The 21065-nt window shown below is 39.0% G+C and overlaps 1 protein-coding gene across 1 annotated transcript; it reads right to left on the bottom strand.

Annotated features, from left to right (window-relative positions):
• Nucleotides 1-77: 77 nt before the first annotated feature.
• nek8 (NIMA-related kinase 8) lies at nt 78-17797 on the bottom strand. The gene is made up of 15 exons (XM_080890042.1): nt 17710-17797; nt 14056-14261; nt 12901-13133; nt 12681-12812; nt 12027-12235; nt 11818-11897; nt 11538-11722; nt 10859-11006; nt 10294-10370; nt 9365-9482; nt 9105-9255; nt 8084-8247; nt 6960-7112; nt 5179-5337; nt 78-3334 (listed from the first exon to the last, which is right to left on the bottom strand). The coding sequence occupies exons 1-15, from the start codon at nt 17754-17756 to the stop codon at nt 3306-3308; spliced, it is 2091 nt and encodes a 696-aa protein (XP_080746168.1). The 5' UTR covers nt 17757-17797; the 3' UTR covers nt 78-3305.
• Between the last annotated feature and the right edge of the window lie 3268 nt (nt 17798-21065).

Genomic DNA, 21065 nt, shown 5'->3' with positions numbered 1-21065 from the left:
GCTGAAACGCTCTGTTCACACCATTTTATCTCTGTGATCCCCTCTTTATGAGGCTTTAATCGAGCCTTTGTCCGGCTACAGTGGGCTCTCATCGTTCTTTCATTTCACATTTGATAATTATCAATGTTTATTTATCAGCTTAGACGCCATCAGGGGTCCACATAAAGTGTCGGAGAGTGATAATAAATAAATAATTAAATAAATAAAAAAAAAACTAAACATACATAGTGCCAGCTGGTGAAGTCACACGTGAGAGAGGTTTCGCAGTAAAGATGTAAATTAAATAAAGAAAAACTGAATCCAACTCAGACACCTACAGCACAGTCAGAGGGGAGAGGCGCCCCCTGGCGATGGAGCAGCACACCAGTCTGGTATTATTTCGTTTCAAGCTTAAATGTTTCATATAAATGCTTCATTAAAAATAACCCCTGACGTCTGCTGTTATACTCATTAAAAAAAAATAAACATCCGGATGTCATTTCGTTCACGGGGTCAATAAAGCGCACAGCTTCACATCTGGATCGGTTTTCACCTGCTGTATTGCCACTGGATTACATCACCATTACATCATCACACAGGACAACAAAGGCAGCTGAGCCATGTCCCCAGAAAAGGTGAAATAACTCGGTGTGTTTATAGTATTAAACTACATATTAATGACAGCGTAAAGAGGAGGGTAGAGGAGGTTAATGTTTCATTTTTTGAAAGTCTGTCTTTTTAAATGTTCTCTATTGGAATAAAAGCCACAATACAAGAAAATGTCACTGTGAGTCAAATTTAATGTGAATGTAAATATAAAAAATACATGCATATTTAAAAAAGCAGCAGTGGAAATGAGCATTTTGAGGTGCTTGTACTTGAAACTGTTTTCTGTGATTATTTTGGTTTGTTTATATGGATATATAAATATGCATTAAAATCTTTATCAGAGGTGAGTCTTGGCCCACACTTAGAAGTGACTACCTGCTTGAAGTGGAACTAACAGTTAGTCACAATAGATCAAGGAATTTTTGGAACGATATTTCAGCGCTGTGAGACATCTTGTGTCATCAGAAATACCTATCGAAGTGAAATCAGACATCACCTTGATGTTTACGAGAAAATATCACAAACTAATCCAGATGCAGATTAGTAAGTAAAATTGATTTATATAGCGCTTTCTAAGAAAAGGAGTCACAAAGTGCTTACAGAGTTAACAGGAGAAAAACAAACAAAAAGAAGAGCAAAATGCACACAACAGAAAAACAACCAAATCTCTGTCTGAGAAGTTTAAAGCTTTCTAAAGAATGCCACAGATTCAAGCGTGTGAAGAAAGAGTGGTAAGCTGTTCCACAGTTTTGGTTTTAAGAGACAGTACCCATTTAGATTTTACACGGGTACAGAGAACCACAAGAAGACCTCTATCAGCCAGCCTAAGGATTTGAGTAGACAGGCGATGTAAGTGAGGGCCTCACCTCATAAAGCCATGAAAGTAAGAACCAAGATTTCAAGATGATACCTAAACGTGACTGGATGCCAGTGCAGATGCTGTAATGATGGGGTGATATGAGAGAATTTGAGAGCGAGTTACAATCCTTGAAGCAGCATTTTGGACAGATTGGAGGCGATTAATAAACGCTTTGGCGGACAAGAAAATAGAGCAGTACAATAATCCAAGCAGGAGGTGATGAAGACCCGAACGAGCATCTCTTGTTCACTTTTTGAGCAATTTTTCTTACAGTGAACAAGCAAGAGCCTTGATGTGAATATCAGAAGTCAAACATCAAAAATGATCTCAAGATTGTGTTGTTAGCTTTTAGGGTGAATGAGAAAGAAAACGGATATAGAGGTATATGCTTTCTGGAGCGGGAAATAGAGACATTTGCTTTGTCTGAGTTAAATTCAAATATTTTTCATCCAATCATTAATTGAATTGAGACAGTCAATCTACCCCTCGTCTCTGGAGAGACAGAACTTCCAGCCTAAGCTGAGCTGTGCAGTCTCAGACTGCTCTCAGCCTAAATACAGAATATAATCATGTAACTGCAGATGATCTCTGGATTTACTATTGGAAATGAAGCCATGCAGCAGCATATAAAGTACTTCAAACTGACCCCACTTTGCATTATTAGGACTTCAGGTTCTGTGTGCAACTTTCTTCAAATCGTTCATTATTACAGGTTCAAGTTTACATTGACTGGCCCAAAAAAGGTCCTCAGCTGTGACATTTATTTTCCAATATCTCATATTGATGAGGGGAGATCCTCACCGCTGTGCAACATGTTCTTCAGCACATCCCAAAGATTCTCAGTGGGGTTAGGATCTTACTGAACCTTCAACCCAACGGAAGACCCTTATTTCTTTAGTTAAATTGAGGCGGTGTAGTTTGTCTTCATTTACTACAATGGGGGCTTTTCAACATTGTGGTATTTTCATTTGTTGTTAACCCTTTTCAGCATGGTTGTGTCTGCATCAGAGTGAGGCATTGAATGAAATAGTTACTGTACTCTGAACACTTTGGCAGGTTTTGATTTTGGTCATCACATGAACAGTTTTCACACTGTTCTGTACAGCAACATGATTTCAATGAGTTACAAGGACAATAATGATAAAACTGTGAACTTCATCTGCTGTTCAGAGTCCAACACTGGAATGAAAACAGCCCAGCATGTGCACCATTTCCTGCTGCAGTCAGTAAACAGTCTGAAATCTCCTTTCACTCCTCTCATTGAACTGCTGTTTATCTTACAAAAGTGAATGAGCGAACAAGCGAGTGGTTTCAGACACAGCTCGGTCCGTCGTTATGTGGTTCGAACACCGCTGTAATCCAATAAATCGCAAAGTGACCACTGACGTGGTGCTGACTTCATTTGTCTGATGAACGCTCAAATGGCTTCATTCTTTTCGTTTCATTGACCGGCTGCTTGAGAGAGCTCAAACCAGTTTGACCTTTTAATGGTCTTTCTTGTGCTGACACTGCACATGAGAGCGCACAATAGCTCACTGCATGAGCCCAGCCTAATGACTTCCTGTAATCTAGCTTCAGTATCTGTGTTGCAACATTCCTTTCACCGACCTGATGTGAGATAAAACCTGCAGCAAGGCTGTGACCTTTTTTTGTGCTTTGCATCATGAAATCAAACCATTGAATGAAACACCTGAAAGAAAAATAGATAGAGAGAGAAAGGCTGAGGCTGCAGCTGGGGTTTGAAAGGAAATCTTTCTAAATTCAGCACAGATGGGTCTCTAGGAGGAAGCGGTCCTCCTCCACAGTCTGCTGTCGGGTCTCACGATGGCCGCAGAGTGGGTTATTTTTCAAGACGAGATCATCTGGAGATGGCCTCCTCGAGCAGAGCTGAAGCAGAAACAGAATGGCAATGTCAGTAGAGCTGAATCAGGTGCAAGTGTTTGACCTAATTGGGAACTGGTTCTATCTTCTCTCCTTTAAATACAACAGTAAGATAAACAGCTTTTGGTTTTTGTACTGAATTAATCTGAAGATGCCACCTTGGCTTGAAATCTTCTCTACATTTTGACATTGGTTAGACAAAATATTCATTCATCCCACAAAGAAAACAAATTAGCAGGTTAATCGATGAATGAATTGAACCAGCAGCAAACAACTCGTCTGTTGTTGCACAAAAAGTATTAACCCAATAAATCAGTGGGCCAATAATGAGGCTGACAGTTAAATGAATATCAGTAAGAGCTTGTCATGTTTTACAGGAGGTCTGGTAGTCCTGACTAGTCTAATGGAAATTTTAACACTGCAACAGAGTGATTCCTGCTGTCCAGATGTTCCGCTCTCTTCTTTCTCCATCTGCTTTTTCACTCATGACTAATATAGGCAAAAATACGACATAATACAAAAGAACTTCAGGTCTTATTTGTTTTTAAATTTAGGATCAATATTACAAATTTTGGAGAAATGGTCTGCAGTGCTGCATTTTCTTTGGTATTGTTTAATCACAATTACTACTACTGGGCTACTGGACCAGAAAAACATGTTTGCTTTTCACAGTGACTCCACAGCTACATCTGCACACAATTATCTACATTTTCTCTGTTCATTGTTTAAAGTAATTAATAATTAATTAATTCTGTCTTCAAGTAATTGTTGTGAAGACTTTTGCCTTCCACTCACAATTTAAAGCTCACATTAAGAATTTAAGTTCCTTTCAGAGGTTTGTGAACTAATTTTGTGTTCAATTAAATTAATTCTTTCCTCCTTAAGGAAAACTTTAAAACCTGGTGATTTTGTACTTGTGTGTTTTAGCTTTTGACCTTCACATATGTGTTTCCTAATGTTCACCAGATCCTGATCACTGAAACATTGTTCAAGCATGTGTCATATCATCCACACACATCAGGTCACGTAGAGAAAACATTGACCTACATGACGAACCATTCTTGTTGTCCAAAAAAACTATACAAACAATTTTATCTCTCGACTCTTAGAAAAAAAAAAAAAGAAGCTTTGCATGATTCAGAGCTCAAAACAATCCTTCTTTATCTTTATACTGGACCTTTAGGACCACCCTCCGTTTCTTTCCATTTCTGTTGTTTAATGTTGAAGTGTTTGAGTTAGAAGGGTGAAACTCACTCACTTGGGCACTTGTGCAATGGTCTGTACTGTAATCTAAACCTCTCACAGTGGTTGGTCTCTATATATCTGCTGCTCAGCTCAGGCCTGAGAACCATTTAAACAGCAGCCCTGCAGCCTGTTGCTGGATTACCAGCATCTCTGTCACTTATTGAATTCTGATGCAGTTTAATCTTCTCTAATTCTGCAGCTGTTTTCAAATATAAAGTGGAATCCAAGCCCTCAGTTTTGTACCATCACTGTTTATACTGCCATTTTCTGTTCCACTCCATAGACATCTGTGACCTACAATTACTTTTAGTGTGCAGATAAAAATTATATTTGTAGCATAAAAACTAGTTTCTTGTGTAAACAAACCCCCTGGCACCCCGTCTGTAAAAGATGGAAGTACTCCACATTTTTCGCCACAGCTGAGCTTTCAAACTTACAAATGAGTCCTTTCACTATTGTACACAGATGAACATGCAACTCTGCTGATGTTATCGGGGGACCTTGTCTCGAATTAAGCTTGTCTTTCATCTGGGGAGTAGTGATATTTCACCACATCCCAACATCTCACAGAGTTTGTTAACAGAGGGTAATGAGTGAAATATTACGTTTCACTGCCAGCAGGGTGTTGCCATGACAACAAGCCACCGATGTCACCGCGAACGGGTGACTTTCATCGAGCTGCACTGGCTTTGGTATCCCAGAATCCTCCTCTTTTCTTCCCAGGCGGCCACGGGCCCCCTTGCCCCACGTGTACACCTCCCCTTCTGCAGAGAACAGAAACAGAAGAAGAAGAGGATGGTCACCAAATTGAGAGTCAGAACCCCAGCATGCATTAATTCACACAGGTCTTTAACTGATGGCTCCGTGGGTTTATCTTTGGGATGGCGTGAAAATAATCCTGAACAAATGTGAAACTTGCTGAAGAATCTACCGCAATGATCATCTTTATCGGCTTTATTTTGGAGTTGACGCTATAAACCCACTTCTGACAAACTTGAGATGCTGTCCAAAGAGAATCCAATTATTTGCAAATCTCATAAAACCCATATTTTACTCATAATAGAGCATGGAAAACATATCAAATGTTTAAAGTGACAAAATGACGATATTAAGAAATATATTTTGAATATTTTTAATTTAATCATAGAAATGCATTTCAAAACAGTTGGCATTGGGCAAGAAGAGGCTGGAGAAAGTAAGTGGTACTAAATAGAAACGGCTGGAGGAACAGTACGGGTAGTTGTTTGCAAATCATTAGTTTAATCGCCAACAGGTCAGCAACTAACTGGGTATAAAAAGATCATCTTAGAAAGGCAGTTTGTCACAAGTAAAGATGACCAAAGGTTCACCAATCTGCAAAAAACTGCATATACAAATTGTGAAACAATTTCTGAACAATGTTCCTCAAAATTAAATTGTGAATCTCTTGTAATCTGCAGTAAATACATAATCAAAGATTTCAGAGAATTTAGAGAAATCAATACGGAATGTTTATGACTGTCGAGCTCTCAGGCTACCAACTCCTAGGTCCCAACTTTTTCAGAATTGGTGTTGTACATTATAACTGTGTGGTGACACAGCCAGTCAGAGTCAAATTGAGATATAATAAAATACCCATGTAAAGCAGCTAAACAACAGCTATCAATGAAATGTGGTCTCTATCAGATTAAATCTAATGTTATCCATTTCAAAATCCTAGTTGACTTCCTTCTTAAGTTATCGATTTGAAGTCACCCGTTTTTTTCGTTGTTGTTTTTTTTATAGTTATACCTATGGTATCAATTTGAAACTCCTATGTCAGTTACTGCATTCACAAACTTGGGACTCCACATCACCTACCCGGCAGGTTGATGATAATACCCCATCAGTCTTTTACAGCTGAGAGGTAAAAAGAAATGTCTAACAGTAATTTATAGTTTCATTGGCTAATATAATTAGACATGGTAGTTCTCACCGTTTATGTTTCTCTGGCATACCAAGCAAGTCTCCCTTGCCAGAAAAACAGATTTGGCCTGATTGCAGCTTAAGCTGTGTGTACACACACTTTTCTCCTTCTTATTGGTTCCAGTAATCCAGTCAACTCTCAAACTGTACTACATCCCCGGCCCATCTTCAACCTGAACGGCAGCCAGAAAAAACTGAAAGCCCCTTTGCAGGTGTGCAGGGTCTTCAAAAACTTCAAGACGTGATATTTACTCTTTTCTACTCATAAGTATATTAACCTGATATCACACTTTACTTAAAACTATATTGCAGTTTCCTCTGTCAGCCATCCAACATATTTTGAGGATTCTTGTTCACAAAACTCAAGTCTCAAAAGAAACGTGGTTCAAAAAGAAATCTGTTGCAATGTTACAAACATGACTCAATAAATGCATCTACTCACCAGATCCTATGGCTAAGGTGAAGGCGTCACCACAGGCAGCCACAGTGATGCCCTGCAGGCCAGACACTTTGCAGGGGGCACGGCTGCTACGTCGGGAGCTGGAGCCAATTTGACCGTGCTGGTTGCTGCCAAAGGTGAAACACTGACCATTTTCTGAACAACGAAAACGTGGAGACATAAACCAAGAAAAAATTTAGGAATTACACTTGTGGTGAAATTACTTTGTTAGCAGCTTTTCCCTTGTGCGGATAAGAAAAATTTACGTTTTTAATGAATTGCAGTAATATTAATTTTTGTACCGCAGTTGCCTGACAAGGGTCTGCGGGAAAAAAAAGAAAGAGGTCACAGACATTATTCAGGATTCTTTGTTGCATCCCACTAAACCCAATGCTGTCAAAAGCAAGGGAACTACTGCAGTTTTGTCAGGGCTAATCTCTTCAATCTTTCTGGTTTCTGTTTTTCTAGTCAGCTTTAGTCTGGGTGCTAACCAATCACATTTGAGCAGGTTCTGGATGCAGATAAACAGACTGTATAGATGCAAAAAGAGGAAAAACATTTGCCGTTAAGCAATCTCTAACAATCAGCTATTTAAAATATCTGCTCCTCTCTCTATTTAGTCTTTCTGTGTTCCCCTCAAATTAGTTTATTTATCCTTTAGTTGTGTCCTTGATTAATTTCCTGCTTTATTCTGATACCTAGATTTCTCTTGTATCCTGCTTTGGATTTTATCCCTTGTTTGTTGATCATCTTGATAGTTTTCACCTTTGTCTGGTTTCCCTTCTGTTTCTCATTTCCAATCAGCCCTCTGTGTATAAGTAGTTCTGTCTTCCTCTTTGTCAACTCATCTGTTGTACCACCTGCTTCTCTCATAAGGTGCTGCTTCTAAGTCATGTGCTTGTTGGCAGTTTTTGTACTTTTGGATTAGTCACCCTTTTTTCCTCCCTGGAACTTATTGTCAGCATGAAAGTAAAGCTTGCTTTGTGTATTACTCTGTGTGCCAGTCTGTATTTGGGTCCACCTTTGGACTTAAACTTAACATACAAAGGCACTCGCAAAGAAATGCTATAATAGCTACAAACGAGACTCTTTCCAAAAAAGAGAATAATATTGTGAATTTCTTGAACCTGTAACAGCGACAGAATGCGCCGTTCCAATGTCAATGTAAACAATCTTCTCAGTGTTGAGTGGGGCTGATTGGACTGGAGTGTAAGAATGAACTTCTTCCACTTGATTCAAGGGATTCGGTTCCTCTCCAGCTGTGATCATATCCAGGCCAAGCTTGTTGAACCTGAGTACAATAAAACAACAAAACAAACATTTTTAACAGACACAATGCTGTAGTATTCGTCCAAATCTTAAGTGTTTGTTTAAGCATGCATACATTTGAGAATATAAGACTGTTTGTTTCCTGTAAACAAACACATTACCAGCACTCGCTCATAAGTATCGTTTCTTTTTTGCCTTTTGGCTAAAAGCTGCAATCGGTGAAATCCAGAAAACAAATCTGACATTATGTAATATAGAAAAAATCCCAAGTAGGCAGACGTTCCAGTCTAGTTTGCTATCATGTGTATCAAGTTTCCATCCCGTTGGCTATGAAGTCTGTTAAGTTTCATGGTATATAAATAGTTCCACCTGCTATTTTTGGAACACTTTGATGAATATCGTGCAATAAAGTTCTTCTTACCCATCAATGAAGAATAATTATCATTTAATGCCAGTAATCTTTTAGTTTCATATTTATCAAGTATTCAATACATATTTAAGGTCTGGAGCTGAGTTCACTGCTACTGTGTATGTATTTCATGTCTGTAAGCCACAGAAGTGTGAACAAAGCTGTTTACTACTCTTGCCCTCTCCTATTCACACATACATCCTCTCTGAGAGAGCGGGATTAGCGCTGAGTGAATGCAAAGGCTTTGTCATTTTAAAAGAATGCTGTCTCACACGTTGTGCACTAGGAAAGTACCTCTCTGACCTTTTAACCTACCACCATCAACCCACATGATCGAGTTTATAGAGTGAAAAAATGTTAGCATTTTTTACGGAAAACATGGAGTGAAAACGTTGTCTCAGCGTTATATAACGCTGCTCATCACTTCCTCATTTTTGTCACACTTTTGAATCAAGAACCAGAATAGTCACCTGTTGCTTCCACATGCCACAATGCTGTGCTGGTTGCTAATAATCATGGAGCAGTCAACTCCACACACCACCCTCTGGGCTTCAAAGTCGCCAGGTAAACACACTTGCTGTGGAGAGTTATGGGTGTCCTGGGTGCCGAGCCCGAGGCGACCTTTCAGACAGAGACCCAACCATTAAGCTCTGTGTTGAGATGCAGCTGTCATAAACCACACAAGCAAACACCAAAAAGAAGAAAATAAAAACTGGTTTGTTTACTATACCATTGTCTCCTCTTCCCCAGGCAAAAACCTCTCTTTCATTGGTCACAGCGAGAACATGGGAAGCACCGCAGGACACCTGAATGAGCTCGTAACCAAGCAGGGCCTCCACTATCTTGGGCTGAGAACAAAAACAGTGTCATCAATGAAATGAAAGCTTTTCATCAAAAATCTGTAGGGACGTTGCGCCCTCATAGCATTCATTTAACTGTATAAAATGAAACTGCATCATTCTTGGTTGAATTCACTCCTCTCTCTCCCTTTGTTTCCTGTCTGCTTCTGTACTATCTATTGCCTAATAAATTTTAAAAATGTCTTTTTAACGACCATCTCTTTCTATAAAGTCTTTTAATTATTCATTCATCCATTATTATTTCATTGTTATCAATTCATTGTACATGTTAAGGCACGTCTGCTTTTAATGTGTGCTTTTCTGTAAAAATATGAGGGAGAGCACATCAAGCCATGAAAAAAAGACATTATTTTAACACTGTGAAATTGCAAAACACACACAAGCTTGTGTAGAAGCGTGTGGAATGAAGTCTAACCTGTCAGCTTTTTAGGACGACGTCTGTATTTTTTTGCTCCAGTGTTCCAACAACCCAGCTAATATTCCAGCACATTCACCACTAGCTAGTGGGCATCATGTGCGCTGCCTCCTGCACACTAGCTCTCTCACCTAAACCACACAGTGTTTCCAGTAGTGCACTGCTGATTAAATGGTATTATAGACTAACTTCAGGGTCACAGAATTTCTACTGATTGAGAGATTTCTTTAACATGTAATCCACCTTTATTAATCTAAACAAGTTGATTTGAGTGGAATTTACAAAGAAGCTGTTGCCTTTAACTGTATTACTTTTATTAGGGTATACCTAATTTCTTACACTGGCAGCTATCATTGCATTTACTAAGGCATTCAAATAGTGTACCTGTGTTACATCATTGAAGTTCCCGTGTCCTAGACAGCCGTTGCTTCCACTACCAAACGTCATGATAATGCCCCTGTCTGCAAATTGGAAATGAAAAGAAGGGATTAACAGGACTATTAGTTGATGAGTGTAGGTGTATTCTTACAGAGGCCAACAGAATGCTTCTAATCCCCATCTAGGAAACACTAATCTGCAACACAACAGTGAAAACTGATGAAAGAGACATGAGCTAAGAGAAAAGAGTCTTTAATCCTGTGTTATCGGCTTTGTGGTGTTGGATGGGTTGACAAAACCCTTCAAAAACACGCTGTGAGTGTACCACAGTGTGAGAATGAGAGAAACAACCATTCCTAACTGCCAGGCAAGCATGAGGGTTATGTTCAGGTAGATTCACAATATCAAGATAAAGAGATGGTTGGCTGTATCCAAAGTTTGCACTCAAACACCGGTTTAGTGTTTTAGGGGATGAGCATAAAGAGATTTTCTACAGCACAGCTCCTAACTAAACTGATTGGCACGGCTGTGATCTCTCTGATGGGTATCCAAAGACAAATGGCCCACCTACCTGTCATGCAGGTGGTAAAGAGATCACCACAGGACACAGACTTGATGGTGACTCCAGACTGACCCTCGAGGAAGCGAGAAATAAACTGAGGCTGGATCTGCTCCACCACACCAGGAAGACTGGCCTCAGAGGACCCCACTGATGGAGCCTGTGACAAAAAATGTTATTAGACTAAAGTGAGCAGAGAGTCTCTTTATGGCAGTAACAGAATAAGAGGAAATCACGAGTCTGCAATATTCAAGCCTTCCAGATGTTACTTTTAAAGTATACAAATACCCATGTAGAGAATTTATGCTTTTCCAAGAGTATCTTAAAACTCAAAATATGGATAAAAAAGTGCTAAAATCCTTCAATCTGATGTTGTCTGTTTAGTACTGTAGCTTCTCCAAGCAACCATAACAATGCTGTCCTGTAATATTGCTATTTGAGTCTTTAAAACTTTCTGGGATTTTCTTGTTTGCTACAACAAGTACTGGCTCATAATTTCTTTCAGCTATATTTGGACGTTTAACAGTGGAAACATCAGCAAGGCTGAGGAGAGCATATCAGATCAAAGCTGCTCCTTTTGCACTGTGTCAGAGTTACAGGGAACATTTGTACTTCAGGAAAAGCAGTCAAAGTAAAAAAAAAAAAAGAAAAAACAAAGAACACACACACACACACACACACACACACAAACCTCCCATGTAATCAAACGGCCAGTCTTGGTCACACCCATCTTTTGAGTGCGGCCCAGAGAGACCTGAAGCACTTCCGTGTTGAGCATCGGGAGGCGGAGAGGGGTCGAGATGCCACTTCCCCACGTATACACAGAAGACAGCGGGAGGGAATGCACCTTTCCTGGTCCTAAACCAACTGATCTGTCTGTTTCAGCCCAAAAAAAGCAAACAACAATTTTTGTAACTGACGCTATCAGTCTAGATCAGCCAGTACTATGGTCAAATAACTACATGCTTCACCTCTTGACCTGTTGGCAGGAACTCTCCCTCCTGGTCTACCTTGAGGACCAGTTTGCACCGTAGACAGAGGTTTCTCAATCCTGGAAGAAAAGAAGATATTGATAAAGACAGAAGTCACTACACAAAACATAATAAATCTCAATCTGACATCAAAACTCTTGTAGTTAAAATAATCTTATTTCATTATTAATTAAGCAAAAAGACTGTACCTGCGCATTTTTACATTTCCTATATCTGTGTAGAGGTTAAGCAGGGGCCTGATGCATATGGGGAGAGCCATTATTTCATTGAGTTGAGGCCGTTTGGATGGATCCAAATTGAGCATGTTGAGAATTAGCTGTCGGAGTTCTGGGCTGTAACGGTCTGAGATCGGAGCAAAGGTGCCGCTCATGATCTTCAGAACGAGGGCGGGGAGATTCTGAGAGAAAAATGAAGGAGTGAAATCATAAGATGCATCACAGATTGATGTGAAAAGCATAATCTCTCATCTACCCTAAATCCTTGTCAAAACAAGAATCTTTCACAGCACTAAACCGCAGTGTAATCGGTAGTGAAAACAGACTTGAGCAAAAGCAAAAAAGATTTGAATGAATTATTGATCTGAGTGGATATCAGAAGCAGTAGCAATCTGTTTGTGCTTTAAAGTGGGACAACATGCGGGTGCTTTTATGAAATATTCTGAGAAATTTTAAGAATCCCCCATTGTGTAAACAGAGTAGCTCTAATGGTTTGAATGCCTTTGCACACAGCAAGAGTTTATAATTTATACATTTAAGGAGAAGAAGAGTAATGTAAAAAAAACAATAATGCAGTATTATCATCACACCCAAAATGGGACAGTATAAAGTATATGCTCTTATTACAGCAGCCTCAAAGGCTCTCTTGAGGCTTGCTAGCTCATACAGCACACAGCCCAAAGCCCAGATATCACTCTTCTGGTTATACGGCTTTCCCTCACACAGCTCCGGGGAGATGTAGCAAGGGGTCCCGACAACCTGTAACAGGAAATAAAGGAGGTTTTAATTCCATTTCAGAATGCAATTTAGAATTCTAAAAATGAAGGGAAGAGGTAAGACGATTCACCGTGTAAGCTTTGCTTTTGCTGACGAGGATCTTGGAGATGCCAAAGTCTCCGATTTTGACAATCATCTGGTGTTTGTCAAGAAGAATATTCTGAGTCTTGAGGTCCCTGTGCAGGATGAGCTTGTTGTGAACATGGTACAGGGCGAGCAAGATCTGCACAAAGAAGTGAAGGATGGTGTCTTCGTCCAGTAGCGAGTTACAGCGCTTCTGTATGTAGTCAGCCAGTGTCCCACCTGCATGGAGAAAACATGAAGGGAAGAATAAACAACACAGATGACTTTGGTTTGTTGGAACCATAATGGAAGTTACTATGTTGGTCTGAGTAATGAAATGATATTACAGCCAATTAACATTGGATTTTAAAGGCTTTAAAGGGCTTTAAGATCACAGCAGGTGACCTTGTTGCTCAAGTGAAATGTTACTGTAAGCATTAGAAAAAATAAGTAATCCAGCCATGTAAATAAATCACATCAACACTTTTATCTGCAACAAATAGACTTTTTGGATGTTTACAGCCGCAAAATCTGAACTTTAACAAAAACTAAAGTCCATGTACTTTTTCAATAATTTTCTTTCATGTGAAAAAATATGACAATAAATCCAGGCAGGATATATTTACCAAAAAATCAAACAAACTACTGCTAGAATAGTTGGAGCAATGACAAAGAAAAGATAATGAGTGAAAAATGCTCATAAAACACCAAAATATGTAAGGTTTTATATCTGAATCAAAACAATGTACGTGCACCAATATCTGTAAGCTATGGCAGTTCCACTGGCAAAACAAGCTACTTAACCAATCACAAATTGAGAAAATGTCATTTAGAAATGCATTGCAGAACTTTAGAGGCCTTGGCAAAGTCCTCGTCTTTAGTATGAAAATATAAAGATCCAAGCCTCATGATTTTAGGTTTTTGTTTTGGTGCATTTGTGCAGAAGGCTGGCCTCACTAATGGCAATCTACATTTTTTACATTATAGATAAACAGATTTCTGAATTGTAATACTATCACACAGCCTCATGTGGTATTCCCAGGCCTAACATGATGGGAACCAGCAAAGGTATGGAGCCCTGCAGGACTATATCATGGGAAAAGTAACATGCTGTACAATTAACAAAAGGGAGATGTGTAATAAGATATTATAGCAAGGTTACCTGGAGCATATTCCATCGCTATCATTAGGGCCTTGTCTTCCAGGAAGTTCTCATAGTACTCTATAATATTTGGGTGGTTGAGCAGTTTCAACACCTGACACTCGTTTTGTGCTGCCAGACGCTCGTCTCGTGACATTTGCTCCACCGGGATCTCCTTAAGGATGACATAGGCCGCGTCGCTGCGCCTGCGGCACAGGTGAACAATCCTGACAGCAGAGCAAAGTGAAGAAGAATGAGAGATACCGTTTCCTGAATAAATATGAGCAGGGTGATTTGCTGAAGTTTAGATTTGACATTGTTAACTCATTCACTGCCATTGACGTCTATAGCCGTCAATTGCAGTGAATGAGTCAATGGGTTTAACTCATTCACTGCCAATGGCTGGCAGTGAATGAGTTAAGCTTTGGCACTGATTTATTACACGTTACTCTCTGGGGAAGTGATAATGTGAACCAAATAAACACAGTAACACAGTAAAATAACCTCAATATTTAACTTAAGATTTTTAAGCTAATGTGAGACAAAGTTGTAAAAGAATAGAGAATCTGAAAAATCTGACCCTTTCACAGCATTCTGTACTAACCTTTAAGAACTACTCCCACACATGGCTGGCACAGAATAAAAAGAGAAATAAATGGAAGGGACACCAACACAGTGCATGTCTTCTTAGCATATAACCTGACTGGATTCTTTTATGTAGAAAAATAATAACACTTTATCAGCCGATTTAACATCTGGGCTCAAAAAATAACTCTGCCATGCTGTGGGATCAACATTGTGTTCTATTCAAATAAAGTACTGACATAAAAGTACAGCTGTGCAGATCAGGACCTTGTGACTTCCCACCTCTGATGGATTATTTAAGTAGTTATAAATAAACTGCAAAATGAGCAGAGCAGCTCAGGCTCGGGATAAATCCACTTGATGTGCATTATTTATGAAATGTAAGCAGCACAATCCCATGTCTCATTGTGCAAACATCAAACAGGCCATCTTTTAATGACAGTTTTATCATTCAGATGTGAAGTATGACCAACACCAATTCAAAGTGATATGAATGTACAGGTATGGAAAACAAGATTTCTTTTTCCTGCCTCTATGGTATTTTGATCACAAGTTGGAATTCAGACAAATAGAATGAAAATAATAAATATCAATGTTACAAATGAAATTTCTGCTATATTTGGGTTAGATTAGTTGATTTTGTTTCAGAAGACATCAGAAGCTTTCTCCATCTGTGTACCTGAAAAGTATATTTGATTTGTGTTACAGTCCTGAGGTTTCTGAGATGTTACTGAAAATTGATTTTTTGGAATTTGTTGAGTTTCGGTTCCTATTTTGATTGGATTGTTATTCTAGTCTGCCCAGTGTTTCAGTCTTTGTGTCCCCCTGTCTCTATGATCATCTTTATTGTGAGTCTTTTTGTCTGGCTTTATTTATTATGTTTTGAATGTTCAATTATTTTCAGTTTTGCTTTGATAGTCAGATTACTCATCTTGATTCAGTTTTTTACCTCCTGTCTGTCTTTACTTGCGTTTGATTACCTTCAGCTACGCTTTGTTCCCACTGCCCTCTCATCTCCAATTAATATATATATGCTGTGGACAAATAGTCCAAAAAATTCTTTACCTTGACCTTAATGGTCAGGTGTAATGGACACTATAAGGAAAAGAGAAGGACGGTCCTCAAAGAATCCAACTTTACTTACACTATACACAGCTTCTTAAAAATGTGATGGCAGATGTTGTGGATTTTCAGAAGAGTGAAGACAACAACTAAATTTTAAACATGTTTGTGTCATGTTGTTTCACACAGTCACATAAAAAGAGAACCACCCCTAAGAAATACAGTAAAACTTCATTAGCAAGGCTGGACATTTAAATGAACAGGGACATGGAGCTCATAAAGTGTATACCATACCAGTCAAAATGAGATTATTTACTTCAGTCATATTTTCTGATGATCTAGTGTAACTCAATATAGCTCATAATCTTTATTTATGGAGCTTTTCCTACTTATAAAGCTCCCTTCTTCGTGTAAAGCAACAACAAGCAGATTTTATGACAGTAGCATAATATTGATCATTTAAAAATAAACTATAAAGGTTTAGCACATAAAATTGAAAATCACACATAAATATGTGAATTGCTTTTTCTTAGTACTTAGAGAATTCAACCAGCTCCGATTATGCCTGCAATGTTTATTCTTCCAGGTCACTTCATGCAGAAACCTTCCTAAGCAAAACCGACTCTTTGACCATCTTTGACCATCAAATTAATATTTATTCATATGTGACATGGTAGTGTTTTTGTCATTGGCTATAAAGTTTGTGATTGGAAAAATAGTTGTAGTGTTTTATGACCTCTTGGGGTTTTTGTTTATCAGCTAAAATTATATATCTTCATGACACTTAAAAGATTAAAAGTTTCATTCAATTTAAGACTTCAGTGCCTCTTTCATAAAACACTAGCCAACACATATTCTTTTTCAAAACTCCAGAAAAACTCATTCAATTAGTTGAAGTTTAATAAAAAAAAATTAGAGTTAAACTTTGAAATTCAGTTTGTAGGCTGGTTACAAACTATTTACACTCATTTGTCATCTTACCCTGTCATCTGGACCAACTAACACTATATTACCAAAAGTATTCAGTCGCCTATCCAAATCACTGAAATTTGGTGTTCCAATCACTTCCATAACCATAAGTATATAAAATCAAGCACTTTGGCATGCAGATTGCTTCTACAAACATTTGTGATAGAATGGGTCGCTCTCAGGAGCTCAGTGAATTCCAGCGTGGTAGCCTACCGTGATAGGATGTCACCTGTGCAACCAGTCCAGTTATGAATTTCCTCACTTCTAAATATTCCACAGTCAACTTTTAGTGGTATTATAATAAAGTGGAAGAGATTGGGAACAGCAGCGGCTAAGTTGCTTCCTGTTCCAACATGACTGTGCACCAGTGCACAAAGCAAGGTCCATAAAAATATGGAAGAGCAAGTTTGGTGTGGAGAAATTTCACTGGCCTTCATAGAGTCCTGACCTCTACCCGACAGAACACCTCTGGGATGAATTAGAGCGGAGACTGGGAGCCAGTCCTTCTGTTCCAGCATCAGTGTCTGACCTCACAAATCCGCCTTTAGAGGAATGGTCTAATATTCCTATAAACACACCCTTAAAGCTTGTTGAAAGCCTACCCAGAATAGTTGGAGCTGTTATAACTGCAAATGCTGGACTAGCATAAAATTAAACCCTATGAATTAAGAATGGGATGTCACTCAAGTTCATATGCGTGTGAAGGCAGATGACCAAATACTTTTGACAATATAATGTATATAGGGTTTGACCGAGGGTGGTAAACATTTTTGGTGACTTTGGCAGACTTTAACACTCATCTGACCTCTACATGCCTTTCAGATAGCTGGTTTTTAAAGTAAATAAATCGCGTCCAGTGCTCTGTTACTTCTGGTAACACGTCCTTCTCCGTCGTCGTCTTCTTCGCACGTTTGACGATTTCCGTTACTTCTTTTTAAGGGGAAAAATTGTTTTCCTCTTTCGCTCCTGACAGCGCAGCGTTTACAGACAGGCTGATGTGTGTGACATAAAAGAACTTTTATAAATTACATATAAAGTGTAAGTATAGCCAGACGTTACCCGAAAGCTCCTCTTCCAACAACTTTGATTTTCTCATACTTCTCCATCGCTGCTGCGCCCAAACGTTTCCGCCGTTTCCAGGCAACCCCTCTGGCACCACGGCAGCCAGCGAGGGACAAAACAGACGGATTCCACACAGTTAGTACAGGAAGATACCAAACAGACACCCCCTTTTTTTAAAATAATTTTTTCAGTCACGGTGAACATTGTTTTAAATTATGCTTACACGTATACTTTAATACAACGAAATATGGTTATGTTTTATTTATATTTTATTGGAAGTACTTCATAATACCTACATAAATTGTAGTTTCCAAACATTTTCGATTTGCTGTATGTACTGCAAAACAAAGGAGTCACAATTTGCGGTTTAAAAGAGAAGAGGACAAAAACTACACTATATAAATATTTGGGCATTTTAAAGTAATAAGTAGCATGAAACATTTAGAAACAAAGAAAATGAAAATAATATATTATTTATATATTATTTATTTGTTTTTGTTTGGTTTTCCCATTAGAGGAAATTGTCCTTTAGAAGAAACGATAATGTTTATCCATCTTAAACGGTAATTATACAGTATTTTTAAGCACAACGGCTGTGTAGTGGTTTCCACATTTCCTTGACAAGCGAAAGGTCACTGGTTTGATTCCACTTGAAGACACAAATCACCTTTGGGGTTTTGTCAGGAAGGACATCTTGCATAAAACTGCAAAATCACGCATGTGGAGCTACCAACTGTGGTGACAACTGTTGAGTAAGGGAATGATTGGAAGTAGCTGTCAAGTGCAAGAAATGTATTACAGCTTAGATCAACCTGCTGTTATTACACTGTAACTACCTAATATTTAGGGTGAACCTGAGTTATACAGTATTGTAACCGCCCCCTGCTTACATGTTGATAAGTGGTTATTACTGATTTCCCATTTTGTTTATTTTATTCTTTAGGCTACAGGGTATGACTCCACAAAATTCCAGGTCTCAACCTTATTGTCCCTCATGTCCCTTCAGAATAAGATGGCACACTCCTACAAAGCTCCTCACTTTGGAAACTATACCTACATCTGTGGGGTTAGGGGGTTAGGGTACTTAATAATACAGACCACGTAATGATAATACGGTTAATTAAAATGTAAGAAGTCCTTTCCTCCAACGTATCTCATGGGTACTCATTACTTAAAAACACTTACAGTATAATTTGTTTCTTTTTCTTTTCTGTTGTTACTCCATTGTCTAACTACACCTACCAGTAAAAACTCACACTTAATTTAAACATAAAAAAAAACATAGTAACACTTGGGAAATTATACCATAAATCGTGGACTGTATTGTCAAAACGCAAAACGCAGAGCTTATTTTCTGTGAAATATCCGGCCATGCACTTGTGGCAGGAAACAAGTAAATTGAAATGAAAGTGAAAAGGAAATGGAAATGAGAACTAGTCTGACGGATGAGATTAGTAGAGCTTCTTGAGCTTGGACAGCTATTGCACTCTTACATCCAGACACCTGGTGATTATAAAGCGCCTTTCCCTTGCCTGAGACAAGTAGGAAGGGAGCTGTATCAGCACTGTTTCCCCTCTTTGCCTCAATAATAAATGCTTTGTGCTGTGACAAAGCTTGCTCTGTGCTAAAGTACATACCTTCACTATCATCATCAGTCTGAAATAATGGTACATTACCACAAACAGTCATCTGCATGTAACTCAACCTTACCCTGCAATTTCCCTGCAAGATTTTTAAATGACACTAAAGGTGATGTAGAGATAGGTAAGTAGAGGTTGAGTCCAAAACACAATACCTCGCTCTTTTTCAGGAACATGATATCTCAACAAAGAACACATAAAGCAGCCCTGACGTGTATATGGCATTCCTCAGACCAGCTAAGTGACATATTTTGCCTCCTGTCAGCTGATGCTTGAGAGTCAGTGTCCAGGAATGCACGGTGCAGGACAGTGAAACTGTCGCTAAACCTCAGGTATGAAACCTCACCTGAAGAGCATTATCTGTTACTAATCTCCAAAGATCTCTCATGACACATGATGAGAAATTGTGGGGGAGTAAAGTTGTTTTTAGAGATATCTTGAACATCCAGCCCTTTTTCACACTTGGCATCATAAGCTTTGACAACAGATTAGTCAGGACTGAAATGTTGCCTATGAACGCCTGCTGTGAAGAAGGTTATGTTGACATGTTTCTTTGCGTTTGTGTAAAAACTTCCTTAAATTTCTAGGAAAGGTAACATTGCTGCAGCTGGACACAGAATGGACTCCACCCTGAGCAAGAAGAAGCAGTACTCCATTCTTTAGAGACATGCTCCACCCTCTGGTTTGCATCTTTGTGTAGAAGAATTACTACTACAGCTGAACACTGACCCCAAACACACATCAAAACACTGAAAGAACTAACTGAAAACCAAAGAAGACCAAACACTACTGAAGCTGTGGCTTTCCCTCCACAGTCGTGTGACTTGACCCCAACTGAAAATTTACTGGGACTGAAAAAAAGCACTCCTGACATAACAAAAAGCTTTGTTGGATCATGCTAAGGTGTGGATTACCCGCTTCTGCTCAAAATTTTATAATAATAATAATAATGGATTGGATTTATATAGCGCTTTTCAAGGCACCCAAAGCGCTTTACAATGCCACTAGTCATTCACTCTCACATTCACACACTGGTGGAGACAAGCTACGGTTGTAGCCACAGCTGCCCTGGGGCAGACTGACAGAGGCGAGGCTGCCATATCGCGCCATCGGCCCCTCTGGCCATCACCAGTAGGCAGTAGGGTAAAGTGTCTTAATTTTGTAATGTAACAAATGTAAACTAGTGTCTCAGATTTCCCCCAAACTACGTGAGAAAGTCAGTACAACTATTAGAAATGTAACGAAACATTAAAAACACTTACATTACCAAAAACATTCTATTTACTAGACCCTTCAGTGCCACATTCAGGCCCAACAGTGAAATTAAATCTCTTTCTGATTAAGATAGACCTGCTTTTGTTTGCTATTCACGATGCAATCGCTGAATTCAGCTGACCTCTAGATTTTCTTTCTTCTGGCTGCTCACAGTCTCCACTGTAGCTGTTTCTCAACAGCCGTCAGGAGAAAGAAAATCAAGATCAATATGGTTCACTCTGAGCCAGACAGAAAGATTCTCATCTAAAACAGATCACATGATATTGGGAGACCTTCTCAAGACCTAAATAGCAAAAGAGCAGCAGCAGCTTCTCTTGTATGAAACCAGGGGCTTCTGCATCTGCAGGCTGAAGTATTTTTTCTGGAAACCTGAAGCTGTGAGGAATTACAGGTTCCTGTGCCTAAAAAAACTATGAGAGCAAAAAGGATTCCAGCATC

The sequence above is a fragment of the Rhamphochromis sp. 'chilingali' genome (assembly GCF_963969265.1).
Source record: "Rhamphochromis sp. 'chilingali' genome assembly, chromosome: 8".
Taxonomy (NCBI): domain Eukaryota; kingdom Metazoa; phylum Chordata; class Actinopteri; order Cichliformes; family Cichlidae; genus Rhamphochromis; species Rhamphochromis sp. 'chilingali'.
This window is presented reverse-complemented; position numbering and strand designations above follow the sequence as displayed.

Excerpts from the sequence above, each read along its gene's own strand:
- nek8 (XM_080890042.1), bottom strand. The coding sequence starts at position 17,756 with ATGGAGAAGTATGAGAAAATCAAAGTTGTTGGAAGAGGAGCTTTCGG. Across the intron at positions 13,134-14,055 it reads AGCGATGGAATATGCTCCAG|GTGGGACACTGGCTGACTAC; the intron begins GTAACCTTGCTA and ends TTCTCCATGCAG. Across the intron at positions 12,236-12,680 it reads AGAGAGCCTTTGAGGCTGCT|AATCTCCCCGCCCTCGTTCT; the intron begins GTAATAAGAGCA and ends TTTTTCTCTCAG.